The following is a 24,913-nucleotide window of genomic DNA, read 5'->3' as shown; positions in this document are numbered from 1 at the left end:
TTTATCTAAACCCTGATACGGTCTGAACCTCTTATGTACTACATTTCAGATAAAATCCTATAAAATAACATCCCATCTTATCTGTAGGTATCTAGTTGAATTTTCAAATTATAAAAAGCCTCCTCTAACACAATCAATGTCTCTATCACTTCTCAGCCTAAATTAATATATAATCATATTCACACACTTAGAAGGGGGCCATATTTCACAGGTTAAACTTTAAGTGCAGTTTCTGAATGTAATCACCATACAAACATAAGATACAGGCATATGCTTATCATATACAAGTGTAATATGGGTGTCTCCTGCATTCACTCAATAACCATTTGGATTCAGCATAACATTCATGAAATAAATAGTATCATGTAGTCAAAAGAACCAGTTTATTGCCTTTGGTTCCTACTTTCCACAGGTGCTGTGTGTCCAATGCGCACTGCATGGACCTACTGTTTACAGTTGTGGGTATTTCTGAGAGGCACTTCCCATATTAGCCACTAGAAGTCCTTAGTAATACACATTTGTTAGGCTGGGAGGAGAGGAAAAAGGAGCAAAGATAAGGAAAAACAGCACAAAGAGGATAGTGGGCAAAAAATAAAAAAGCACATCTACAGGATTAAAAGAAAAAAATCAACAAAATCACAGAGGCAGAGCTTAGGGGAATCAAAACAATGAATGCACTAGGGTGGTTTATGTCACCAAAAACTGTGCTTTTAAACCAGGTAAGAAATTTTTATTTTTATGCAGACAAGTGAATGAGCCATAAAGTCACAACCAAACTTAGATTTAAAAGGCATTCACTACTATTTCTAGATTGAGATTTAGCATTACCAGAAGTCTCCATGTGGTCCCCAATACATTTAAATAGACCAGAGGCAATAGTTTGAAAAGGTCGCTGGAAGGGTTCCAGTTGTACCAAAAGATTGGTTATGAAGTCAATGAATATACTTTAAATACTTATCCTACTCTAAATTTTTGGAAAATATTTAAAATTTCTAAACCTCAAATTTTAGTTTTTAACCAAAACTTTAAGTTAAGAAATATAAGTTATTTAATCTTATTTCACGAAATAAACAGAATTTCAAAAAATGGAAGGAGTTTTGAATTTGATCTTGTAGTTTCTGGTCCTGAACAATTTGATATTCATAGGAAAAGCAAAAAAAAAAAAAAAAAAAAAAAAAAAAAAAAAAAAAAGTGAAAATTGAGCAACAAAACAGAACCTAAACTACCCTGCAAAGGAACTCTGCTGCAATTATAAAACTATCCAGAAAAGCTATATAATAATTTCTACCAGTTTATGTGGTAATTTATTATGCTATGCTTTTCTATATGAAGAGTGTGCACACAGTAAGTCCACACGCATTTAAATGATAATAATCCTTTTACTTCTCTAGTTTATTATCAACCTTACATGACCAGAAGTCTTGTTAGGGGAGAACTTGGTATGCTATACATTATTTTGTACATGATTACTGTGAGAAACCTTATACAATAGTCTCACATTAAACAATCTACTTTACAGCACATGATAAATTGCTTTGCACCATGGTCACCTCAAGGATGTACACATACACAAACCCCATCCTCTCCCAGCCGCTTTTCAGCTTTTCTAAGCTACATTAATGATGTGCTTACACGACATCCTTATCCCATCCCAGACAGCATGAAATTTATGTGTGCCTTGTGCTCAAGTATTCTCTACAGACATGAAAGGAGGAAGGGATGTGGGTAGGTGAAGGGATTTAGCAATTTAGAAGGTACTGTGAGCAGCCAGGTGCAGTCCAGTGAGGATGTAGTCCACAGCCACTTTGCTGGCTTACTCTCTAGTAAGTGCCTGGAAAGAGGGCCCAGGGCCTCACTGTCTCTCCCTTGGTCTTGGAAACATTAAAGATAGTGAGTTCAGACGCTACATCCTGAATGGAGGGTAGTGTCTCCAAAAAACTGATGAGAATGGCTCAAAACCTGCTCTGAATCATTCCTGTGGGAGGACAGGGGAACTTGAGCTGGTTAAACCCAATTATTCAGTGAGCAAGCTACTTCTGAAGAGTACATTAGGAACTTCTGGATGCTACATTAACTCTTTCAAGTCACTAAGGACCCTTTAGTTCTGACATGCTCATTTAAAACTATTACTACTAAATTAATTAAATTTAAAAGGATACAATTTGAATTAAACACAGTACCACTTTTATTACTGCCTATTTACATCAAGTCTTTTCTCCAAGGGGATGAAGGTGATTTAGAAACTCCTAATTAACAGAAGGTAATTTAATCATAGTCTTACTGTAAAGTATCATTAGTTTCTCTCAAGTCTGTGATAACTAAGTATAGACGTTCGTTGAAAGAGGAAAGCAATTGAAGACTTCTCTGTAATGAAAAGCAATACTTTTTTAAAACACAGCAGAGTGTCCACAGTTCTCCAGGAATAACAGAGCTGGAAGAATGCATCTGAGCAGCTACTAGAGTATTTACTGTATAAACCCAGGTGTGGCGTTCTTCCTGATGTTGACCACATAACTCACATGTTCTGGTATCTTCCCCTTTCAGAGCAGAGAGACAACTTGCTTAGCAAGATGATGGGAGAACTTACCTTTTGCTTTTCATTTTGAACTTTAAACCTGACTTTATGAAATGGAGTAACCATGCTCTGTATAAATAACAAAGTGGGGCATGACAAATGCTGCTCTGGAATATGCAGTGATGTTAAAATAAACTCACACAAAGGTCTTCAAGCTTCAGGAGCTATATGCAACCAGCCTTTGAAAACTAATCATGACAATCATAATGACAATGATTTATTGAGTATTTATTATGTTCTAGGCTATTTACAGGTACATAGTCTTATAATCCTTTGAGGTTGTGATCTAATGCCCATTGTAGAGTTTAAAAAATAGGTTTGGGCTGGGCACAGGGGCTCACACCTGTAATCCCAGCACTTTAGGAGGTTGAGGTTGGAGGATCGCTTAAGGCCAGGAGTTCAAGACCAGCCTGGGTAACATAGCGAGACCCCATTTCTTAAAAAAATGAGAGAAACAGCCTTGCCCCCAGTCACACAAGCAAGCACTAGTGCAGGAGCTAGCTCATTAGCAGGGGCTCATCTGCTTCCTAGGGTGCAGTCTTGTGCATAGGTGTTCACACTCCATGCATACCTACCTGGGTGGTCTGTGAATATACCACTGTTCTTATTAAGATGTGCCCTTTGCAAAACATGCCAGGGAATATCTTCTGTTGCCCTGGGAGCCAGCTCATGGTGGCAGGTGAGATAAGGATGAAGACAAGGATTTCCCAAGGTGGAGCTACAGCTGGTGGATGCTGTGTGTGGTTGAGGGGAAGGGGAGCCAAGGCTTTCTTCCCTGGGAGATGTGTTTTGGCTCACTCACCAGGGTCGGTAGGTGTTGGAGAGTGGGGGCCTGTAGCAGTTGGGGGAAAGTGGCTATCTGGCTTTCAAGAATTTCTCTGCTCAGCTCAAACAGACCCTATCCCTACCCAAGGCTTCCCTTTTCTGGTGTGACCCCAGTCCATGTGCTAACATCATTGTACACCACAGCCTCTATTAGCTCATGTAACAATTGATTTATGAGCATGCTTGGGAAAAAATCATAAAACACTGTACACATATGAGGGATGTTCCCACCTCAGGCAGCTTAACTGAATCAGGTTTCTCTCCTATCATAGCCAGGTGAATAACTAGGGGTGCTCACATTTTCCTCCTCCTCTCTTCTGCACTAAGCTCTTCTATATAGTTGTTTTTTTCTTTTTCTTTCTTGTTTTTTTTTTTTAAGGGCATACGAATCTTTAAGGAGGGAATTGCAGATAGGATAAAGGATCTTCTCATAAAAGCTGGGGAGACATCTAGGGTCTGAACAAGAGGTGAAAGATCCAGGAGCTGGGATGCTGAGATCTTCCTTCTCAGGACCAGCCTCTCCTGCCTCTGGTCCCTCTCTCCCTACAAGCATCTGGAGTTGTCCAAGCACCTCAGGCATCCTCCTCTTCTTGGACCAGCAAAGCCAGCCCTCACTGCCTTAGAACATGAGTGCTTCCATACAGACCTAAGACTGGAAGAGCAGCCACTCCACCCTCTGCGCCCCCTTCCCCAAGGCATTTTGTGTGCATGGAAATAAAAATCAAGTTCGGGGAATACAGGGACATATGGGAAAGACATGTAGGGTAAGAAGGGCACCTGATATCTGTGTCCTGGAGATCAAGGTTATTTTCATTCATTCACCAAAAATGGATTTTGAGTACCTGCTGTGTGCCAGGTTCTGCTGTCCGTGCTGAGAACGCAATGTTGTGTAGGTCACATGGGCCCTGTTATCCTGGAGCTCAGATTTCAGGGAGAGGAAGAGAGGTACTTTTAAAAAAGGAATTCCCAGCACTTTGGGAGGCTGAGGTGAGTGGATTGTTTGAGCTCAGAAGTTCAAGACCAGCCTGAGCAACATGGCAAAACCCCACCTCTGCAAAAAAACAAAACAACAAAATGAGCCGGGCATGCTGGTGCGTGCCTGTAGTCCCAACTACTCAGGAGGCTGAGGCAGGAGAATTGTTTGAGCCCAGGAGGCAGAGGCTGCAGTGAGTCAACAGTTCGTCACTGCAATCCAGCCTGGGTGACAGGAGCGAAACCCTGTCTCAAAAAAAAAAAGAAGAAAAAAGGGATCAAGCTAATGAATGTATAATTATAAGTTGTGACGAGTATAAGAAGGAGGTGAATAGCATAAACAACAGTAAGGTGTGGGAATCCAGAGGCTTCAGAGCATCTTTCCCATTCCTCAGGTGGGAGAGGGTTTCATGGGATTAGTCTCCACCTCAAGCACTTTTATAATCCCTTCCTTTAAACTGAGCGTGGTTAGCACAGCCTGGATTTTACAGTTTGAGAGACAGTCCTCCTCCTCGCCTTAGGAAAGGGTGAGAGGAAACGAGGGGTTTTCAGAGACGATGCAGAGCTGCTCTCTAACTCTACCCAATTCCCTTCTCTCCACCCAGCCCTTCAGCCCCTCAGCAAGAAATGCTTGATTTGGCTGAGAGAAGGAGTGCTATTTAAACTCAATTCTTGGACTGGCTCATTTTTAATGCCTCATTACCAAGCAGCACAACCATGGTTATACATAAACACTAAATATATGTGAGGTTAAATTAGTTACAAATGTTATTGAGTTATAGCACACAGCTCAGGTGGATTGTCACCACTTCCCACTGACGTAGCATGCTTGCCTCACGGGCGCTATTAAAATCAGAGCAAACGTTAATTTCCACTGGCTTTTTCCTCTTTTAGTTTCCACCTCTTGTTTCTTTAGGTTTCTGACCGTAACAATTAGTAGAACCATATTCGGGCTCATTGCTTTTTCCAGCAGAGGAGTGCTCAGGCAACGATAACAGTCTCCTCCTTCCTCCAGGTTAACGATTAGAATCCCATTCTTATGTATCAAAACTCAAAATGCAGTGAGTACATTTTAAAGGAAAGGAAGGAAGAAAAGAAAGAAAGGAAAAAGAGAAAAGAAAGAAAGAGAAAGTCATAATTTAGGTTGGCAAAGGTGACTTTGAAAATCACTGTATCAAAATACCCTACGGACTTTTACCCAATCCACTTTTGGAAGTGTTGGCAAATTTGTTCTGTACAGAGCCAGACAGTAAACATTGTAGGCTGCTAGGCTAAGGCTTAGTTTCTGTCGCAACTACCCTACTCAACTTTGCCACTGTAGTGAGAAAGCAGTCATTGATAGTATTTAATGGAGGTGGTTGTTTTCCAAAAACACTTCATTTATGGAGAGCAAAATTTGAAGTTCATATGACTTTCATATCACAAGATATTATTTTTTATTTTTCCAATAAATTAAAAATGTAAAAACCATTCTCAGCTTTCAGACTATACAGAAACATGTGTTTCTCAGCTCCTCCTCTAAAATGTTACATGATGCATCACTTGGTAAAACTGGACTCAAAGTACTTGAGATAATATAGTTTGATATGCGACATGCACTTTTTAGGAAAGAACATGAAAAATCAAGTGTAGTTGGTATTTTAAAAGAATAAACACATATTATGATATATGTTGGCCAAAAAATTTTGGCTATGGAGAATTCTAACGTTTAACAATGAAGACAGGGCTTAGTTTTAGGAAAACAGCTTAAAATTCGTACCATCCCAGTTATATTTAGCTAAATAATGAAATAGCTGTTTCTATTCACAAAGATAGAATTTATTTTGTTTTGTTTTTTTTCTAATACAAGATAAACGATCTATTTATTTATTTATTTTTTGAGACAGGGTCTCAGTCTGTCACCCAGACTGGAGTGTAGTGGTGTGATCTCAGCTCACTGCAACCTCTGCCTCCTGGGTTCAAGCGATCTTCCCACCTCAGCCTCCTGAGCAGCTGGGACTAAAGGCATGCACCATCATGCCTGGCTAATTTGTGTAATTTCAGTAGAGATGGGGTTTCACCATGTCGGCCAGGCTGGTCTCAAACTCCTAGATTAAGTCTGCCTCGGCCTCCCAAAGTGCTGGGATTACAGCATGAGTAATCTGTCCCAGATAAGTGATTTAAAAGCTAAAGTTATTTCATGCCGCAGAATTACATAAATGATGGTATGGCTCCATCTGATGTCTGTCCAGTGTCAGAATATAACTACAAAGAAAACTAGAATGATCAACATTGATTTCAAAGAAAATATCTGAATTAAATATTTCTGTAGGTAGATGAATAATGTCACATAAAATCTCCATATAAAAATCCCTAACATTTAGCCCTAAACATCTGACTAATACTAATGTGGTAGGGAAACAAATGTTTTAAACTCCTTAACATGTTAGTTTTAAGCTAATTGGTAATTGAGCTTGTAGAGTTAAACTTAACTCTTAACACATCATGTTGTCCACCCACTGTGTGAGAGTAATTTTCTTATGGCTCAGAATTTTAAATGCCCTAATTAAGTTAGAAAAGGCTTAAAACCATTATTAAATGCTATTTTTATTCCTGATAAATTCGTCTGGTAGTAAAATCAGCTTACTGGTATTAAAAGTGGTTATTTTGGTGGGGTGAGTGGCATTAATTATTTCACAGCAATCTGGGGGAATAGAAGTGAAGAGAATGAAAAACAGGAGCTGTTAAATAAACTAACGAGTGACAGTTCCCACAGTCCCCACTGACAGAGCAGTTACTGTGCAGAAGGGACTCACCCTCCAGACACGTGCGCTGCTCTGAGAGGTTTGGTGAGGGTGACGGTGAGTCTTCCCACTCATGTGAAAACGAGAGGCAATGCTGAATTGTATCTCTTATGAACATGAGGTCAAATGTAACGTAACAACAAAATATGAGCTTCAAAGCTTATGAAATGTCAAACGTTATTTATAGAAATACATCAGCTGTGGAGAAAAATCACTACCTCATTATTCAGAAGGTTGTGAAGAAACACCTTAGAATTTTTTTCCAGCTCATGACCAGGGACATAACAGACAGAAAAAAGGGTCAGAAATTAGCACACCTTACTGCCAGAAGGTGGCCCAAGTAGGTGTCAACAATCACATTTATAAAACAATTCTGAAATACCTGATTTCTCATATAAACTGGTTATTTCAATAGCTTCATTTTATAAAGTATATTCCATCCAAATTATTCCATTTTTTCTTATAAAATGTGATTGTACATCCCAAAAGCTCATGTCCACAAATATAGAGCAGCTCATCATGGCACTTACAAACAAACCCATGTCTCACCACTAACAATTTGATGTAAGTGACTGATATAACTTCAGTCTTCCCAACTCAACTCCACTGGACATGTAACACTGACAAATTTCTCCATAAAAAAGTATATACCTCTCTAAACTACATAAGAATGGGTGGCAATAGATTGAATTAATTCCTGAAGAATGGATCTTGCATTTATAGAGCCAAGGAAGGATATCAAGAACATAAGGATTCTAAACAATAAAATTATATTATCACTGCAACTTTACACACTTTCTAAACTCTAACCTGAATATGTTCCATCTTCATTCACAGGTGCAGTGAACAACCACGACAGGCTTCACATCATCCTACCTGGTCAGAAGTTGCCACCATTAGGACAACTAATTAAATTCAACAGTAAAGGTGTATATCCCGTGCCCTCCAACAGGGTGTGGCTCAAGGAGTACCTGGGGTTTCAAACGGAGCCCACGCTCATGAAGCGCCCAGGTTTCTATCACTAGTCTCCATAAACATATGGATGAAGATGAACACATCTGTTTTTCTTTCAAAGTAGCCAGCACAAGCTGGCACAGCCGCCTCTGTGCCCACAGCACAGATTGAAGGATCAAGGAGCAACATGGGTCTCCTCTGGGTCCCAAGTAATAGGGAGCAGGAGGCTCCCAACTCAAAGGGAGAAGCAGGCTGAATGCATTAATGAGCTATGAGTCACATGTTCTAGGTCAGCTAGTCTTCATTTTCGTCAATCTGAAAAGATTTGGAACTCACAAACTGCATAAAGACATACAAATTACCACACATGGAAAGCCAATTAAGCTCTTTGTTTCTTTGATCATTGCTTTTCTGTTTGAATTTCCACAAAGAGGACAATCACAATCCACAAAACTGAATGTAGAGACAATACTATTCTGTGCATACTACAAAAATAATTACACAATTTAAGATACTGCACAGATCCTAGATGCTATAAAAACTTTTTTTAAAAAGGGCTTTATACTATTGCCAGTAGTGTTTGATGCATGTTTCAACAGTAAATAAAAAATCTTGATGCTGGAAAGATTCAATTGCTAGAAGAAAATACACATGAAGTGTATGTTCTTAAAGATATTCCTCTCACACTTCACCCTCCTTTTTCTCTCTCTTGGCAATTATTAGGCTTAACTCAAATTCTTCATCAATCTCAACATACCAAAGGGATGCCACTTTTCCAGGATGCTCTAAGAAAAAATGTTATTCACCTAACAAAAATAGTCAAGGTAACAGAGCAATTTGGCTCCACTGTTCTTGATGATCACAATATAATCCTTCCAGCTGGCTTAGTTCTTAAAGTTATCACATCATACTTCTAACTCTACCTCTTGGACCTTCCCAGAAATACCTAGGCCTTTCTCTGGGTGATATTTCAGGAAGAATGTCTTTAAGGCAAACCAGAGGATGAACTGCAGCAGAGAGGGAAAGGCTGCAGGCTGGGTGGCTTCAACAGTCTCACAAGTGTGATGGGGATGGTGTCAATAAGTTATTTCTTTTCACAGATGTTGCCATAGTTAATGAATCATGTTTTCCCTGGAGCTTTCCACCTATTCAAAGGACAAGTTTCAGAGCTTGGATGAGGAGCAACTATCTTATGAACACAGAGACATTTGTCAGTTTTAAAGGTCAAATTAGATTTTTGCTCAGGTTCCCACCAAAATGATAGACTTGAAAATCAGGATTTATCAAACTATGTTCTAAATTATTTCAACATATTGAGTGTATTAGTCTGTTTTCATGCTGCTGATAAAGACATACCCGAGACTGGGAAGAAAAGGAGGATTAATTTGACTTACAGTTCCACATGGCTGGGGAGGTCTCACAATCATGGCAGAAGGTGAAAGGCATTTCTTACATGGTGGTGGCAAGAGAGAATAAGAAAGAAGCAAAGTGGAAATCCCTGATAAACCCATCAGATCTCGTGAGACTTATTCGCTATCACAAGAATAGCACAGGAAAGACTGGCCCCCATGATTCAACTACCTCCCCCTGGGTCCCTCCCACAACACGTGGGAATTCTGGGAGATACAATTCAAGTTGGGATTTGGGTGGGGACACAGCCAAACCACATCATGGAGAAACAACCCGTAGATCACAGAGTGTTATCCCCTAAGGTGGAGGAGACTTCCTTCCAAATACAAAGGTTGAGCCAAGGGAATTGCAGCTCTGAGGCAGGAGGAAAGGAGCTGGCTCTTGCAGCTTTCTTGACAGAGAGAACAGAGAGGAGGAAATAACGCCTCTTGCAGTATTGAGTGACTCATGTTGGAGCTGGGAAATCCCCCCACTATGTACCCACCTCAAGGTGAATAGAAAGTGGAGGAGAGGATGGTGGCTTTAGATGTTTAGACATTCTTTGCCAAGAACACAAAAAGAAGGGTTTGCAACCACACCCTCTCCAGGCAACCAGTGGCCACTTTGTGAAGGAAGAGGGGGAAAGAGAGAAAGTCAGAGAGACTGAGCATTTTACCTAAAGAGCTGAGCATTTACAGTCCAAAACGAATAATGTAATGAATGCAATAGATGAAGTTTACCAACAGAATTAAAATCCAGGGACATCTACCTCCCTCATAAGAGAGGTAAGAAAGTTACATTTTCTTTTTCACCTGGGATGAGTATGAAGCTTGAACTCAAACTCTGCCATACAGCATAAGGTGATGAAAGGCTCAACTAGAATTAGGGCCACAGAAACGAGAAGTCAGCCAGCATTGCCTCCTCCACTCAATTAAAGTTTATTTATTCAAAGTCTAGTGATGACAAAAAGTTTACTGAATAAATGGGGGTAAGGAAGCTAAGTGCTTCCTCACAGCTTTGGAAACTGCCAGTTGACCATAAGAACTGTGTATATTATCTCCAGAGCACTAACAGAATTTTAAAGATACATAAAATCCTTTTCTTTCTTTCTTTCTTTTTTTTAAATTTCCTGTAAGGGTCCTTGACAGAGAGAAGAACTTAGCAAAGAACTTAGGAGGCACCTTCAGCCACTGCAGAAACACAGAGAAACTATCGAAAAAGTATCAAAAATAAGCCTTGAAGAAATTATACAGGAGCAAAATCCAATATTCGATGTGCAATTTGATGGGAACATAGGAAGTAACTCCTCTACTTTTGCATAGGAAGAAAAAAGACTACAGTACTTCGAATATCTTAGTTTTATAAAAAATGTAGTAGTATTCTTTTGCGTAAAGCATAGGTTTACAAAGAAGTTCCCTAACTTTTCTTGAGCTTTGGGTTTCAGATATATTCATATTTTCTACCAGATTCAGGGAACTAAAGTGTTTGAAAAATTAGGAATCTGCCTTTGCCCCTTTAAAAAACAATAAAAATGCTCTAAATAGAAAAGTAAAACCATGGAGACCCTATCAAATACATGGCCCTAAACCACTGCCCCCTAACAGTTCTCTAGGTGGTGATGGCTCAAATGAAATCTATCCAGGAACTGAAGTGATGCTAACAGCCGGGTCCCATTTCTCATTCACCAATAGGGCTGGATGGCACCCCAGCTCTTGTTTCCTTGCTTACTTGGCAATTTTAAATCAGACTGTTAGTATGTCAGATGACATAGTAGGTTGCTTAATAGCATTTATCATTTCTTGTCTGAGGACATCATCTGACAACATGTTGAAATCTATTAAAGTCATCCTCCCAGAGAGTTCAGAGATGGATATCAAACTTAATGGATAAAAGCTGCTCTGTGATGCTATGTGATGAAGTCTCTTTCAAGCGGACTGCCATCCCCTAAAGTGCTACTCTTTCCTCAACTGTTCCTTGCTTAGTATCTGGTGTGTGTGTGTGTGTGTGTGTGTGTGTGTGTGTGTGTGTAAGAATACTTTAAAATATGTGTTCCTCAGTGGTTTCTGTGGAGACATGTTAAGCTAGAAAACTGGATCAGAAGGAAAATCTTACAATTACCACTACTTACATGCTTGAAGCACAATCTCCCAAAGGTTTCCCAATCTCCCAGCTCCTTATCACTGTGTGGCGGCCTGGTACTTCTCATATGATAATACATGTGATGCTACCAGCACACTGTATCGTTTAAACATTTATTTTCACTTCCACTGGCTTGGTAACTTGAACCATTACAAAATGGCTCATCAATGGTTTTGATGATTTCAGAGAAACTGATTTTGGAAACATTGGCTGGACCTCTCCAGTCATCAAATTAAACAATAGCCTTTGGGTTTCAAATCATCACTCTGTAGGATGCATCTACCTTTCCCAAAACTCCCTTCCACCCTCCCTTCCTTCTTTCATTCATTTTTAGCTAATTCTTATCCCAAAGCACAATATTCCATCTGGTCTTTTTTCTACAGTTATAAAAGTTGGTAGTGTCGACACCTCTAATCAAAAGAAGCTTTTAATGACTGAGGCAGGAGAGTGATAAAAGAAGCCACAAAGGAGATGGGGATCAATAGTAACCTTATTACAGATCATCTCTGGCTTGGTCCAAACCAGCAGACTCCATTAATTATGAAGTGTGATTTATCTCTTCACTGAATTAAGAAGTAACAAGAAAAAGTATATGACACCATACCAACAACTTAACCCAGAATGTTCATGATGCTGCATGTCAACTGCCAACATTTCTGTGTAAGGAAAAAAACCTTCATTTCACATATTTTATTTAAATAACCTTGTTTTATTTAAGAAATATTTAAAGTCATGTGTTAGAAGAGACTACTCAGCAACTTATATAAAAACACTCAGAGAGAGCAAATAATATCCTCCCAGACAAAGCATCTTGTTCCTCCCTTTAAAAAGTACTATTTTCTACTGGGGAAATGGATTCCTCAGAGTATGCTTTCTTAATTAAACCTGAAGGCAATTAAAATCAAGACTTTTGTGAAGTTGCAAAAAAAAATGACTGAAAAAATTAATTTCAAAGGCAAAGTACAGAGAATGGAACTGCAATGACAAGAATGAATTCATGTATAATCTCTGAACAGGTGGGGGCTGCCCATTTGCTGTGTATGTGAACCACCGTACTGCCTGTAAGAGAGAGATGGGCTTCATTTTCTTTATTTTTTTCCTCTTCTCTCCTTTTTCCTCTCTACGACTTCAATTTAATTACAATGACTAAAGCATAGTCCATGACAGAAAAACTGCAGCAAAATTAACAAAAAACTTTAGAAAAGAACTTACTTTTTATGTAATATGTCACAAAATATTTAAATTTTCAATGTTTTCTCTCTATAGAGGAAGAATGTTGACTCCTTGGTCTCTATATGTTAGTACAGGTCTCATAACAATTTTAAACATTCAAGTTTAAAACAGGTGGTAAATCTGCATCTAATAAAGATAGCTAGAGAATGGAATTATCACTCTCAACATAAAAAGGATAGTAAAAGTCACTTCAGTTTAAAAAGATGATGAATTAGATCACTTACATTGATGGGGGAGAGGAGATGCACCGAAATGCCAGTGCAAATCCATTCTTAAAAACACTGTGTACTATGAAGAGTATCCAGATATTCCCTAGAATCTCTTAAACTCAGGTTACATATTCCTTATTTTCTCTTACCAGCCCTTAATTACATGAGCGAACAAGCTCAATCTTGATCTTGATTGTCAATAGTGGGTGTATTCAAGCTCATTTATATATATTTTAAGTAAAATATTTAAACTTTTGTTTTCTGAAATTATAAACAATGTGTTCAGACATTTATGATCGCATTTCTTTGAGTGGGATTTGATCTACTGATTAGTTTTCTTTATTTTAAGTGCATTAAATCTGCCTTTTAATATATGTGAAGTAATGCAAAATGAAGAATTTTCTACCTTTATGGGGCACAGGAACAAAAAATAAGGTGCCTGTGACTTCAAGAGCCCCACATGAATAACTGTATATTATTATTATTATTACAGTTACTTGGGCTTTATTGCTATATTGATCATTCATCTACACATTCTACACAGTTAATTTTTCTGATCTGGATTGCAGAAAAAAATTGGACAGAGATACCACTTGGGTGCCAACCCTGGTTCTGCCATTAATTTGTTGTGCTACAGGGTTTCCATTTTCTCATGTGCAAAATAAAGGTGCTCAATAGGTGGTCTCTGAGTTCTATTTCACTCCAAGCCTCCCAGAGTCCATAATGCCTAATTCTGAGCATAGCCCTTTGCTCAAAAATGTGCAAGGACTCCCTACTATTTGTTACAGTCCAAGCCTGGATTTCCCAGAATATGTGCTTGAGCATATTTCACCTGTGAGCATGTTTCACCCTACGAACTCATCTTGCAATAGCCTCCTCTTTACCAGTTGAATTCCAACTCATTCTTACAGGTCTAGTTCAAGGCCAATGTTTCACTGAAGTCTTCCTAATCTCTGAACCTGAAACTAACCATTCTCTCCTTTGAAGATTCAAATAATTCATTTATATATTTTAAAATATCTATTTACTATCTATTGTCTATCATCTTATCAGTTATCTATAAACATACTGCAGCATCTCTTCAACTAAATTATAAGCTCCTCAAAGGAAAAAAAAAAGTCTTTTTCATCTTTATATTACCTCATGTTGCCTACAATAGTCACTGGTACACAGTAGGCACTCAATAAATACTTGCTGTTGATGAGTGAGCAGTGCACGTGCTAAGAGCTTATAAATGGGTGTTGAATTCATCACCAAAAATACAGTAACTTATTTTGTATCTGTTTTATTGAAATAAACCAATTAAATTTCTATTATATGCCACTTCAAAACAACCAAACATGACATCTTTAAAGCAAATCAATTATTTGGTTCAAAAGTTTGACCCTCTGACTTTATGGTCATGATGTATGATATAATAATGTATGCTGTCCAATGCAATAAATAAGGGGTTGTGGGCAAAAGCCCAACCACATGGCTTAATAATGGAGCCCAGGCCCCATCTGTTGAAAAAAAGTAGATAGGTATGAAAAAAGGGACTCAAGGGTCACTTCCATTAAGAGAGGCAGAGAGGACAAGCTGACTGGAGGAAGATGAGCCCTCACAGGTTGAGCCCCAAAATCATGGGATGAAGTACTTAAGGACACTGAGCTTAAGGGGACAAAAACGCCTCATTTAAACGCCCTGTAAGCCTCCATTTGCATGAGGCCCCCTTCCAGCCCTGCTACAATTTCCCTACCTAGGGTTGCTATGTGCAGCTTTTGTGCTCTAGGTTCTAGCAGGAGAGGACTCTAGGGCCCTTGCTCACCATTGGGAGGAAGAAGGGTCATCTGTGTGCCCCAGGCCTCCAGGCACAAGTTCAGCAGGTGCCTTCTATCCCACACTCATGTCTCTGACTCCAGCACTGCTAATAGGGTCATTCCCACTTTCCATCCCAGTCCAGTTCCTACTAAAACTCCCTTAATCTGCCTAGTGTAAGGAGGTGTGTGAATTTCTCTTCTTCTCCACTCCTGAATGGCTCTGATACCTGCCTTCTTGAGCTAGGTCCCAGGCTCACCCCACCACAGGAGCCACGAGAGCACCACAAGTCCTGTAAAAGCACAATTCTGGCAGTTTTCAAGGCCTGTTTGTTGGTAGTAATCACAGCAGCCATTAGGACAACGATCTGCATTCTCCGTTTTCACAAAGAAACTAGCACACTTCTGAAATACTATTTTATTAATAGAGTCTAGATATTGAAAAGTAATCACAATCTTGATAGCATAAATACACATCTGTACATTTTAGGAGGTACCATGGCACTGTCCTCACAGGAAGACACACTTTAGGCATGTAGACTGGCCATGACACAGGAGTTCTGGAGGAGTTTCTCAACTTGCCTTTACTTCTCATTCGCCTCCATACATTATACATGGGAAGTCAACAGAATGAAATAAGATCTTATTTCTAAGGTTAATTTTGGGGCAAGCTCAACATAACATTACAAAAATAAAGAGCTATATTTAGAGTTACGGGCTGTCCGAGACCTTTAGTACATTTCCCATCAATATTTAATCTATTCTGGCTAGCTTTAATAAATTGTCACAAGGTAAGAAACCATTAAGTCACTAAAAAGAACTGCAAGATATTACAAGAGTTATAATATTGCTGCAGCCATAATTTAAATTTAATTTTAAATATTTTATTAGCTTATTTTATCAGATGGAATTAACAGAACATATCGATAAATTAGGCAGTATAAGGCTGCACAGCTATTTCAATCATACATTATAAAAGAGTAATTTTATAATTTAAAAATTTTAAGCAAGCTAGCATATTCTGTCTTGCCAAATCTATAACAACATAATGATACAGTTAGATGCAAATAAGAGTTACATATTAAGAGCTAGCATCTACCAATCCAAGAGGAAGGGGCAGGGAACCAAGGAGCAATGAGCCATTCCTGAGCCGAATATTGCTATGAGTGCCATAAAGGTTGCTGGTGGCCATGAGGATTTTTAACATAGACCATGAGAAACCAGCTATGATCACACACTCTTGATAGGGCAGAAATTAGCCCCTGAACTTGGCCTGCCCTGTTATGCTGTTATCACCTCCACGGGGTACTACCACCCCACTCCCAAGAAGTCCCTGTTAAAAAGCCCGCCATGAAGAAATGTCACTGTATGACTGTCATAGAAATCAAGCAAATGTCTTAGGGGGTAAATCATATTAGATTTTGGTCAATGAAACAGGTATGTGATTTTATTTGTGGCTTATGCTTAAAAAGCGTTTATAAATATCAGATACTTTTTTTGGCTTCATCTCATAAAACTTAAGTCAAGAACTATTTAGGCAGTCTGGTTCATAGCATGTAAAAGATCTTCAGACTTTTCCATTTTTACCCCTTCTTCCATTTCCCCACCAAAGGAATCTCAGCATGCTTCCTGTGTTGATGTTGGTCCCCAGCCTCACTTTCTCTCTTGGTGGACTTGATGGCTCCCCGAGGATGGGGCTGTTCATATGAGTCTTTGTGGACCCCTTTGGCACTCAGCACAGTGGCACTCAGCACCTGAGGCTCATCAGACACCTGACCCTGGCCTCCCTCCTCTCTGCAGGAGGGTGCCACTCTATGCAGTTTGCTTGCAGTGTCCAATATTCAGTTCCTGGTGTCTCTTAAGGTTACCATGAATGCTAAGAAGGAAACAGCCCCCACTACAATGTGTGACTACTTCATAGGAATCTACAAAATGCACAAATATCACTTTTTTTAAGGTAATGAACTCATAAGCTGTTTAAAACACTGCATTCTTCTGACTTGTACTTCTAGACTTATTCATCCAAAGACTGAAGAAGCATTTTCCAAAATATATTCTCCAGAATCTTTGTTTTTAGAAATAGTATTCCAATGGTCAAGTCAATTTGTGAAACTGGAAATACTCTATCACTATCTTGGAACTCATGGTGATAGCAAATAAAAGGTTCTAAGAAATCCTGCAGTAAAGATATCTGATTACTTTTGTTCAAACTAGTATTTCCCAAAATTATTTAGTCAAGAACTTTCCCCCCATGTGATATTTACTAACATCCTATGAAACCCTTCCCCTATGTGATATTTACTAACATCCTAAGAAACCTACGAAGTAGTCACAATTGAGAAGTGCTGGCCCAACGTCTTTTTTCTTTCCCTTGAATTGCATAAATCCCTCTAAATTACAGCTTTCAGACAACTTATGAAACAGTCAAAAATATTTCTGTTTAGGTTTATGATGCCAATCCTGTTTTGTCCTTGAGCACAGCAAGCTACATCAGAAGAAACCTAGAGTTTCGTGGTCTTAGCTTCTGCTTTTGGAGTGGAGGAGGTAGCAGATGAGGTACTCACCCCCAAGTACTCTAAATAGTACTGGAAGACAGCCTGGCCCATCTGGGAGGGGAGTGTCCAACACCACCCTTAACCCTGATAGGTTGAAGAGTCAATGACAGCTTCAACTACATCATACACTTGAAATGGGTGTCCTTCACCCAATAAATTATCTCTTAGAGTTATGATAAATAAAAAAATTACAGTAAGAGCAGGATGTGATTAAGAAAATGCAAGGTAAATCTTAAGTAGAAAAATGTAATATTCTAGGTGTCCTGAGGATACCCCATTAGTGTTAAGCTCATTACAAATACAGGTATCACAGAGCAGCTCCTGTAAGAAGGGAAACCACAGCCTAGTGCAGAGTCATGTGATACAGGCATCTGTCCCTCATGGCATTATATTTTTAAGTTAAATTTCTTGCCTTTACCAGTTGAAAAAATGAAAATAAAATGAAAATGAATAATCAATGACTGGCTGCAGGAGAAGATTTTTAAAAACTCATTCCTACATCTGTGTGGAAAATAGTGCATCCTTTAAAAATCAATTCAGATATAGCTGAGAAGCTAACTAATGTTTAATCCAACTGAGGTGAGTGTCTCTGAATTCTGCTTTCAAAAACAACAAAACACTAATCTCTTTCAAATACAGCAAGGTCAGGGGAATTACTTCTCCAGCATAGGTGAATGAAGCATGAAATAGGAAAGTGCACTTCAGCAAAAGCTCCAAAGTATGTCTGCTGTGTTCTCTTAGGATATCTCTCTCACCCAGGCTATGTAAACGGACAAAGGACAACTCACCATGTCATAAGTTGTTACGATCTTCTTCAGAACCTCCGGCACAATTCCCTGCAGCTCCATTGTGGGGTACTGCTCGCTGAGATTTAGGACCACTAGGGGTGTGTTATCGGGCCCCAGAAAGCGGGGAGACACCGCCAACATGCACTGCATGAGATTGGCCACAGAGGAGAGGCCACACAGCTCCTTGAATGACACCACCGCATTCTGTTAAATGGAATGAAAGGAGCATTTGTAATTAACTGGGGGTTTTAATTTCTCATGGATATTATATTTGATATATCTGATTATGCTTGAACCACCTGGTACAAAAGTTATTAGCAGTGTTATAACAGAATTGGCTAATGATTGTTTTATCCTGGGAAAAATGGCTATTATCCAAAGTAAATGCTGTTATGGACATTTGTAACACCAATTTATCAAAAGTACTGAAAATGCAAATAAGTCAAATTCTTCTGAAGGGCAAGGCTTCTTTTCAGCCCAAAGTTCATAGTAGTGCTGATGCGGATATGCAACTATGAGCAAACAGAGAGAATAGCTTCTGCATTCAAAGAGGGTAAAGATTTAGGAGAAAAAAAAATCAAATCAGATTTAAAATAAGTATCAAATATGCCAGCCATACAAAAGGGAAAGAAATATTTGCAAGGTAGAAACCTGAATCTCTCATCTATTTATGCCTGCTGGCTCAAAATCTAAAGAACCTTTGAGGATGCTACTGTTCTCTGGTGAGTCTGCCCAGCAGGGACCTTGGTTACCTGTGACCTTCCCCTATTAGTGTCACTGCTGATCCCAATGCCTCTCTCTCTCTTTTTTCTAATCACCAGAGGTATGCCATTTAAATACCCATTAAAGAAAAACCTTCAACACTGTAAAATGCCATGAGCTGGCCTTCTAGGAACACTTACTAAGTGCTAAGCCATACTAGGCATATTTATTACACATTACTTCCATTTAATCCACACAGCAAGCCATGTTATGGATGAGAAGACTGAGCCTTAGCTATAATCCTTCTCTGTTTGTCTAGCGTCACACAGCTAGTAAGTGAAGGAGTCAAGATTTTACCTGAAAGCTGTTGATGTTAAGGCCCATGCTTTGAGTCACCGTGAGTAATAACAGGCCAATTATAATCATAATAAGAGTCAGGTGGGCTATTTCAGGCACACTTGGGTCCTGGTCCAGGCCGGGCATGCGGGCAGAGGGGGTGGACCTAGGCCCTGCAGGCCTGTGCCTTCTGCTCTCAAATGATGCAGGTTCTTGGGAATGAACACTTTAGTTTTAAATTTAAACATTTCATTTTTATTAATATTGCTTTAAGTATGGACATCAAACTATAGATCATTGGCTCAAATCACTTTGATATTGACAGTTACAGAAATCAATCATGACTGTGATATTTAAAGTGCAGTTCCCCAGTCACTCTTATTACACCACTTACTCATACCTGCAGTTGTTCTATTTGTTTATCTGCCTGCCTCCTGTCTGTTTCCCCTTCCCACTGCCTGCCCCCAACTAGCATGCAAGCCCCTTAAAGGCAGGCAGTCAATCTGTTTGTTCACCACTGCATCTTCATGGCCTAGATTGCTTGTGCATGGCAGGTGCTCATTCAGTGTCACTACCGACTGCTTTGTCAGGTTCAGTGCAGATGAGGCTTTGGAAAAGACAATGCTTGAGCTCTGACAAATCCTCAAAGGAATTCTGTGTCATACACACCACAGCAGCCACTGGGCAGTGGACAATGCGCTTGCTCAGAGCTGAGGGTTTACCAAACCACTTTCACCCTCAAAAACAGGGAAAAGCCCTTCATATGTCTGTTATGCTTTTACTTTAAGAGAAAGAAAACAAATTTCCTTATTGTGGGAAGGTCTTTTTTATTCACGAAGTACACATAGAATTAGTTGATAGGGAAAAAACGTTGAATTTTCTCAGTCAGATTTTATTTGTTGGCATCATTCTCATTGGTCATTTTAAAATATAATTTTTAAAATACAAAATAAACAGACATGGAGCACTTATCACACACACACCACTTCTCACACACTATGACAGGTTAGGGCTGCTGTCTGCATGAGGCAGGCCCTTGCTGTCTAGTTCTGTGTCACTCAGGGGTCCTAGTGTATGGCTAGATGTGTGGGCGATCCTTAATTAAATATGTAATTCCTAACTGACTGCTTTTAGCCATTATATATTTCAGAGGTAATTATTATCTTAAACTTCTAATAAATACAGACATCTCTTTTACTTACAGAATTAGCTATCCTCTCAAATCAAGAGGAGGCTCACTATGCATACACATATATTTATGGCTCATTTAAAGGTCTCCCATCTCCTCAGCATTACAGCTTCGTAAGAAAGGACTGGATCACATCCATTTTACTTTGACCTATATCCTTTTTATTTTGATCATCAATTTGTGTTCCAGGTAAGGAATATTCAGAAATCCCAGAGATTCCCATGTATACTATTAGAAAAAAACAAGGAACTGTTCAGCAGTCATTAACAGGGACTGGGATGAAGGTGTGTAACACAGCAACGAGACTCACTTATCCCAATATGTAATCAATATTTTCAACATCAACTGTACCTTCAGGAAGTTAAATGATAAAAAAGAGACTAGTGGCAAACATTCTAAGAACTAATCAGAATTTAAAAACTACTTAAATATACTATTATTAAAAAACCAATATATTTATAAACTATGGACATGTACTAAGTAGGAAAACCATTGAGTAAATGATTAAACACAAGCACGCACCTGCATGTTTTCTCTCAGATCTGTGGCATCCCGTATAGGGGGCTGCGCATTCTTGAATACCTCATCCACAGTTTTAATCCACAGTGTTCTCAAAGATGCATATTCCCTGGATTTCTTCCCTTTTCTCACAGAAAGGCCCCTTTTATGAGGCTTCCCTCCTCCTCTTCGGTTAGTAATAGCCACGTGGACAAATAAAGAAGCATGTGCAAGGACCTCTCCAGTTAAGGACTGCAGGGGGACATGGCGGTAGCCCGTCTGTAAACATTCAAAGGGAATTGTGTACTGGCCGATGAATTCATCCCCAATGTAGTCATCATCCAGCACTACAAAGCGCACCATGGCCAGTTCAGGCAGGTTGATTTGAAATTCAAAGCTTTCATCAAAAATGGGAGCGTCTCCATTCTGGTGCACTGTTTTTGTCCTTTGTTCTGCACAATCAGCAGGGATTCCATGGATTTCAACATAGACATAAGGATCTACCACGTCACCTTTGGCACCTGATCCTTTGGGCTTGGGAAAGTTCTGCCCACTGATGATTTTAATGTGAAGAAGTTGAGGTGAGACCCCTGGGACAGAGTCTTTTGTATTGGCGCTGAAGAAGGAGACCTCCTCCCTCATGATGGCTGGCCGGAGGACATAGCCACAGTTTCCGTTCTGCCTAAACCAGCCAATATTCAGGTCCATCATCAGTCCTGGTGTCTGAAAGTTCATGGCTACAATTTGGCAACCACATTTCCAAAAATCTTGAGGATTCATGTTACTGGAATCAATTCTCATTGGACTGGGAAAAACCCTAGCAAGAAAACGTTTGTTGTAATTTACAAAGTCCCCTGGATTTTCATTGGCGTACTTGCTGGCAAGCACTTCATTAAAGGAACAGACTTCCCAGTACTTCTGAACCTGAAATGACACCTGAAATTCTTTGAACTGAACTGATTTGCAGATGCTGACCAGTTCAGACAGTTCTTTACAAAGCTGAAATCGCTTCACAGGCACATTATTGGGTTGCTCCATGTTCTCTTTTCCCATCCTCTGAGACATTTCTGCTCCTTCATCTTCATCAGTAACATCTCCTTCTACCCCAGAGCAATTTGAGGACAGCTTCTTTGCTTTAATTAGTATTTTCCCTTTCAGGACATCTGGGGATGGTAGATAAGATTCCTCAACATTGGGTGATGTTGTATAGAGCTTGTCTCCTAAAAGTTTCTTCATGTGCTGAACCATTACCTTCTGTTGTTTAATGGAACAGTGGTTTTCTAAACACAAGATAAGAGGATACTCTGAAGCAAAGAATGCATACTTGTTAATAATATCAATGACACTGCGGAAAACTATCTGAGAGGTCATGGTGTGGCCTGTGTAAATTACAGGTTCATTGTCCGGCCCATCCCATACATCTAATTCAACACTCCGGCAACCCATTTTAAGAGCTCGAATATATCCTGTGATGTCGGAGGGACCTCGGAACTGATCCTCTATTAAGTATGTATTATGGGATGAGTTTATAAAGTAATGAGACAGAGGTTGCTTCATATCCTGACAGACCTTCTTATGTTCTGGATCAAATATATAACAGTCAGGTGACATAAGGTAATTAGTGAACCCGTCTATGGAGAGCCAGCCCTTTTCCTGACCCTCTTTGGATGGTTCATATTTGTGAATAATTTCAAGGCTTATTTCCTCATTTATATGTGCCACACCCTGTTCTGCCTCAAGAAACATCATAAGGTCCTTGGTATCAAGGAATTCTTTATTGCTTGAAAACTGAACTAAAAGGAAATAAATTTCAGGTCTAGTACAAAGCTCATGAAAAACCTCAATAAATTCTTCCTTTGTGACCTCGGTACCAGCTTTGTCCTTTGATTTATGCAATTCTTTGAACTTAAGCTCAATTTTGCTCGTTTTTAAACCAGGATTGAGGTTTCTGATACATTGCACAGCATTACACAGAGTTATATGTCCAAGGTTATCTACATCGATTTCACTAAACATTTGTGAAACCCAAGAAGTCCTCATGTTATCTTGGCTACTTTCTAACATATCAAGCGTATGTTTTCCATAAGAAATTAGGTACCGCAGTCCCGTAACCCAGATGTTTGCAACATCTGCGGAGTTGGCAACCAAATCCAGTGACTCATAATTCTCTCCATATATGACGGAAAACGCACAATCTTCAGATATCTGGTCAGAAATGCCATTGCTGCGGAATATGTCTGTGTTTTTTCCTGTTCTCACTTCCTTGATGGATTTAATGTCAATCTTGGCTTTCTCAGAATCCTTCTTAGATGGCTCCCACCTTAGGCTCTGCATGTCAGCATCCAGTAAAAAGTACCTATGATAAATTCTAGAGTTGGAGCGAACCTTTTTGAGTTCTGAACCCTCAACCATTGAATTAATACAATCACTTGCACTGCTGATCTTCTTCTCTGTTGGCATGCTGCTGAATGAGACTGTCTTTTTCCGTTCCCTCTTCTGTTTTGTACCATCCTGAGAGGAAAAAAAGACTGTATATTAGAATAACATAAATATAGGTTTCTATGTTCAAGATTATGAATAGAAATTTAATTTCCTTGAAAAAAATCATACTATTAAGATTTCCTATTCTAGGTTCCTGTGATGAATGATACTCATTCATCTCTAAAGCTCAGAATTGGCCTTGGAGTTGACAGCCTAATACCAACAGGTATGAAATCATTATTGAATAACTGCAATTCATATTTATCAAGAAGAACAATTTCAGGCCAGGCACGGAGGTTCACACCTATAAACTCAGCACTTTGGGAGGCTAAGGCAGGAGGATTGCTCGAGGTGAGGAGTTTGAGACCAACCTGGGTAATACAGTGAGATCCCATCTCTACAAAAAAAAATTTTTTTGGCCAGGCATGGCGGCTCATGCCTGTAATCCCAGCACTTTGGGAGGCCAAGAAGGGGCAGATCACCCGAGGTCAGAAGTTTGAGACCAGCCTGGCCAACGTGCTGAAACCCTGTCTCTACTAAAAATACAAAAATTAGCCGGGCATGGTGGCGGGTGCCTGTAATCCCACCTACTTGGGAGGCTGAGGCAGGAGAATCGTTTGAATCCATGAGGCAAAGGTTGCAGTGAGCCGAGACTGTGTCACTGCACTCCAGCCTGGGCAACAGAGTGAGAATCCGTCTCAAAAAAAAAAAAAAATTAATTAGCCAGATATGGTGGCTCATGCCTGTAGTCCTAGCTATTCAGGGGGCTGAGATGGGAAGATTGCTTGAGCCCAGGAGATTGAGGCTGCAATGAGCTATGATCTTGCCACAGCACTCCAATCTGGACAACTGAACAAGATCCTGTCTCAAAAAACAGAAAGAAAGAAACAATTTTCAGAGCCCAGAAAAAAGTGAAAATGCAGGATTCCTTGATTAAAAATTATTAAGAATTTCAAGGTGACAGAGGAGCCAAGTGAAGCCCAGGGCTCTTCTGAGTCAGTGTGAAGCCTGTGCAACTGTACAGGTCACACACCATGAAACAGGCCCTGTTTCTACTTACACCTCCTACACCAATACTTCTCAAAGGCTTGTCACCAGACCACCTGCCTCAGAATCATCTGGGTTACCTGGTTACAATGCAGGTTGCTAGGCCCATGGAACCAGCTCCCTGGGGCTGGTGCCCAGGAATTTACATCAAGGTAGCACTCCATGTGATGGAGGATGTACACTAAAGTTTAAAAACCATTTCCTGACTACTTGCGCTAAGACGTCTAGACTATTTCTGGAAACTATTTGCACCAAATGATGAGAAACAGCTAAGTACAAACCAATTAAGTATCTGTTAAATGGGAATTCCAGCAGAAATTCCTCTCTCCAAAGTCTCACACTAGATCAGTCATCAGTATACATCAGATAGACATGTAAGTCTGAGATGAAGGGCTAGATTATAGCTGTTGGAGCTCCTAAAATCGTAGAGTTGGATTTATTA

General features: G+C 39.6%; 1 protein-coding gene across 7 annotated transcripts in view; it reads right to left on the bottom strand.

Annotated features, from left to right (window-relative positions):
- Positions 1-24,913, bottom strand: part of PLCL2 (phospholipase C like 2) — a 279,272-nt gene that overhangs the window by 54,907 nt on the left and 199,452 nt on the right. For all 7 annotated transcript variants that reach the window (XM_034955936.3, XM_034955934.3, XM_034955937.3 and 4 more), the window contains 2 exons: positions 20,968-23,454; positions 18,219-18,422 (listed from right to left, as the gene is read on the bottom strand). In XM_034955936.3, the coding sequence (XP_034811827.2) occupies positions 18,219-18,422; positions 20,968-23,454 (2,691 nt within the window). The remainder of the gene's footprint in view (positions 1-18,218; positions 18,423-20,967; positions 23,455-24,913) is intronic.

This window comes from Pan paniscus, chromosome 2 (genome assembly GCF_029289425.2).
Source record: "Pan paniscus chromosome 2, NHGRI_mPanPan1-v2.0_pri, whole genome shotgun sequence".
Classification (NCBI taxonomy): Eukaryota; Metazoa; Chordata; class Mammalia; order Primates; family Hominidae; genus Pan; species Pan paniscus.
This window is presented reverse-complemented; position numbering and strand designations above follow the sequence as displayed.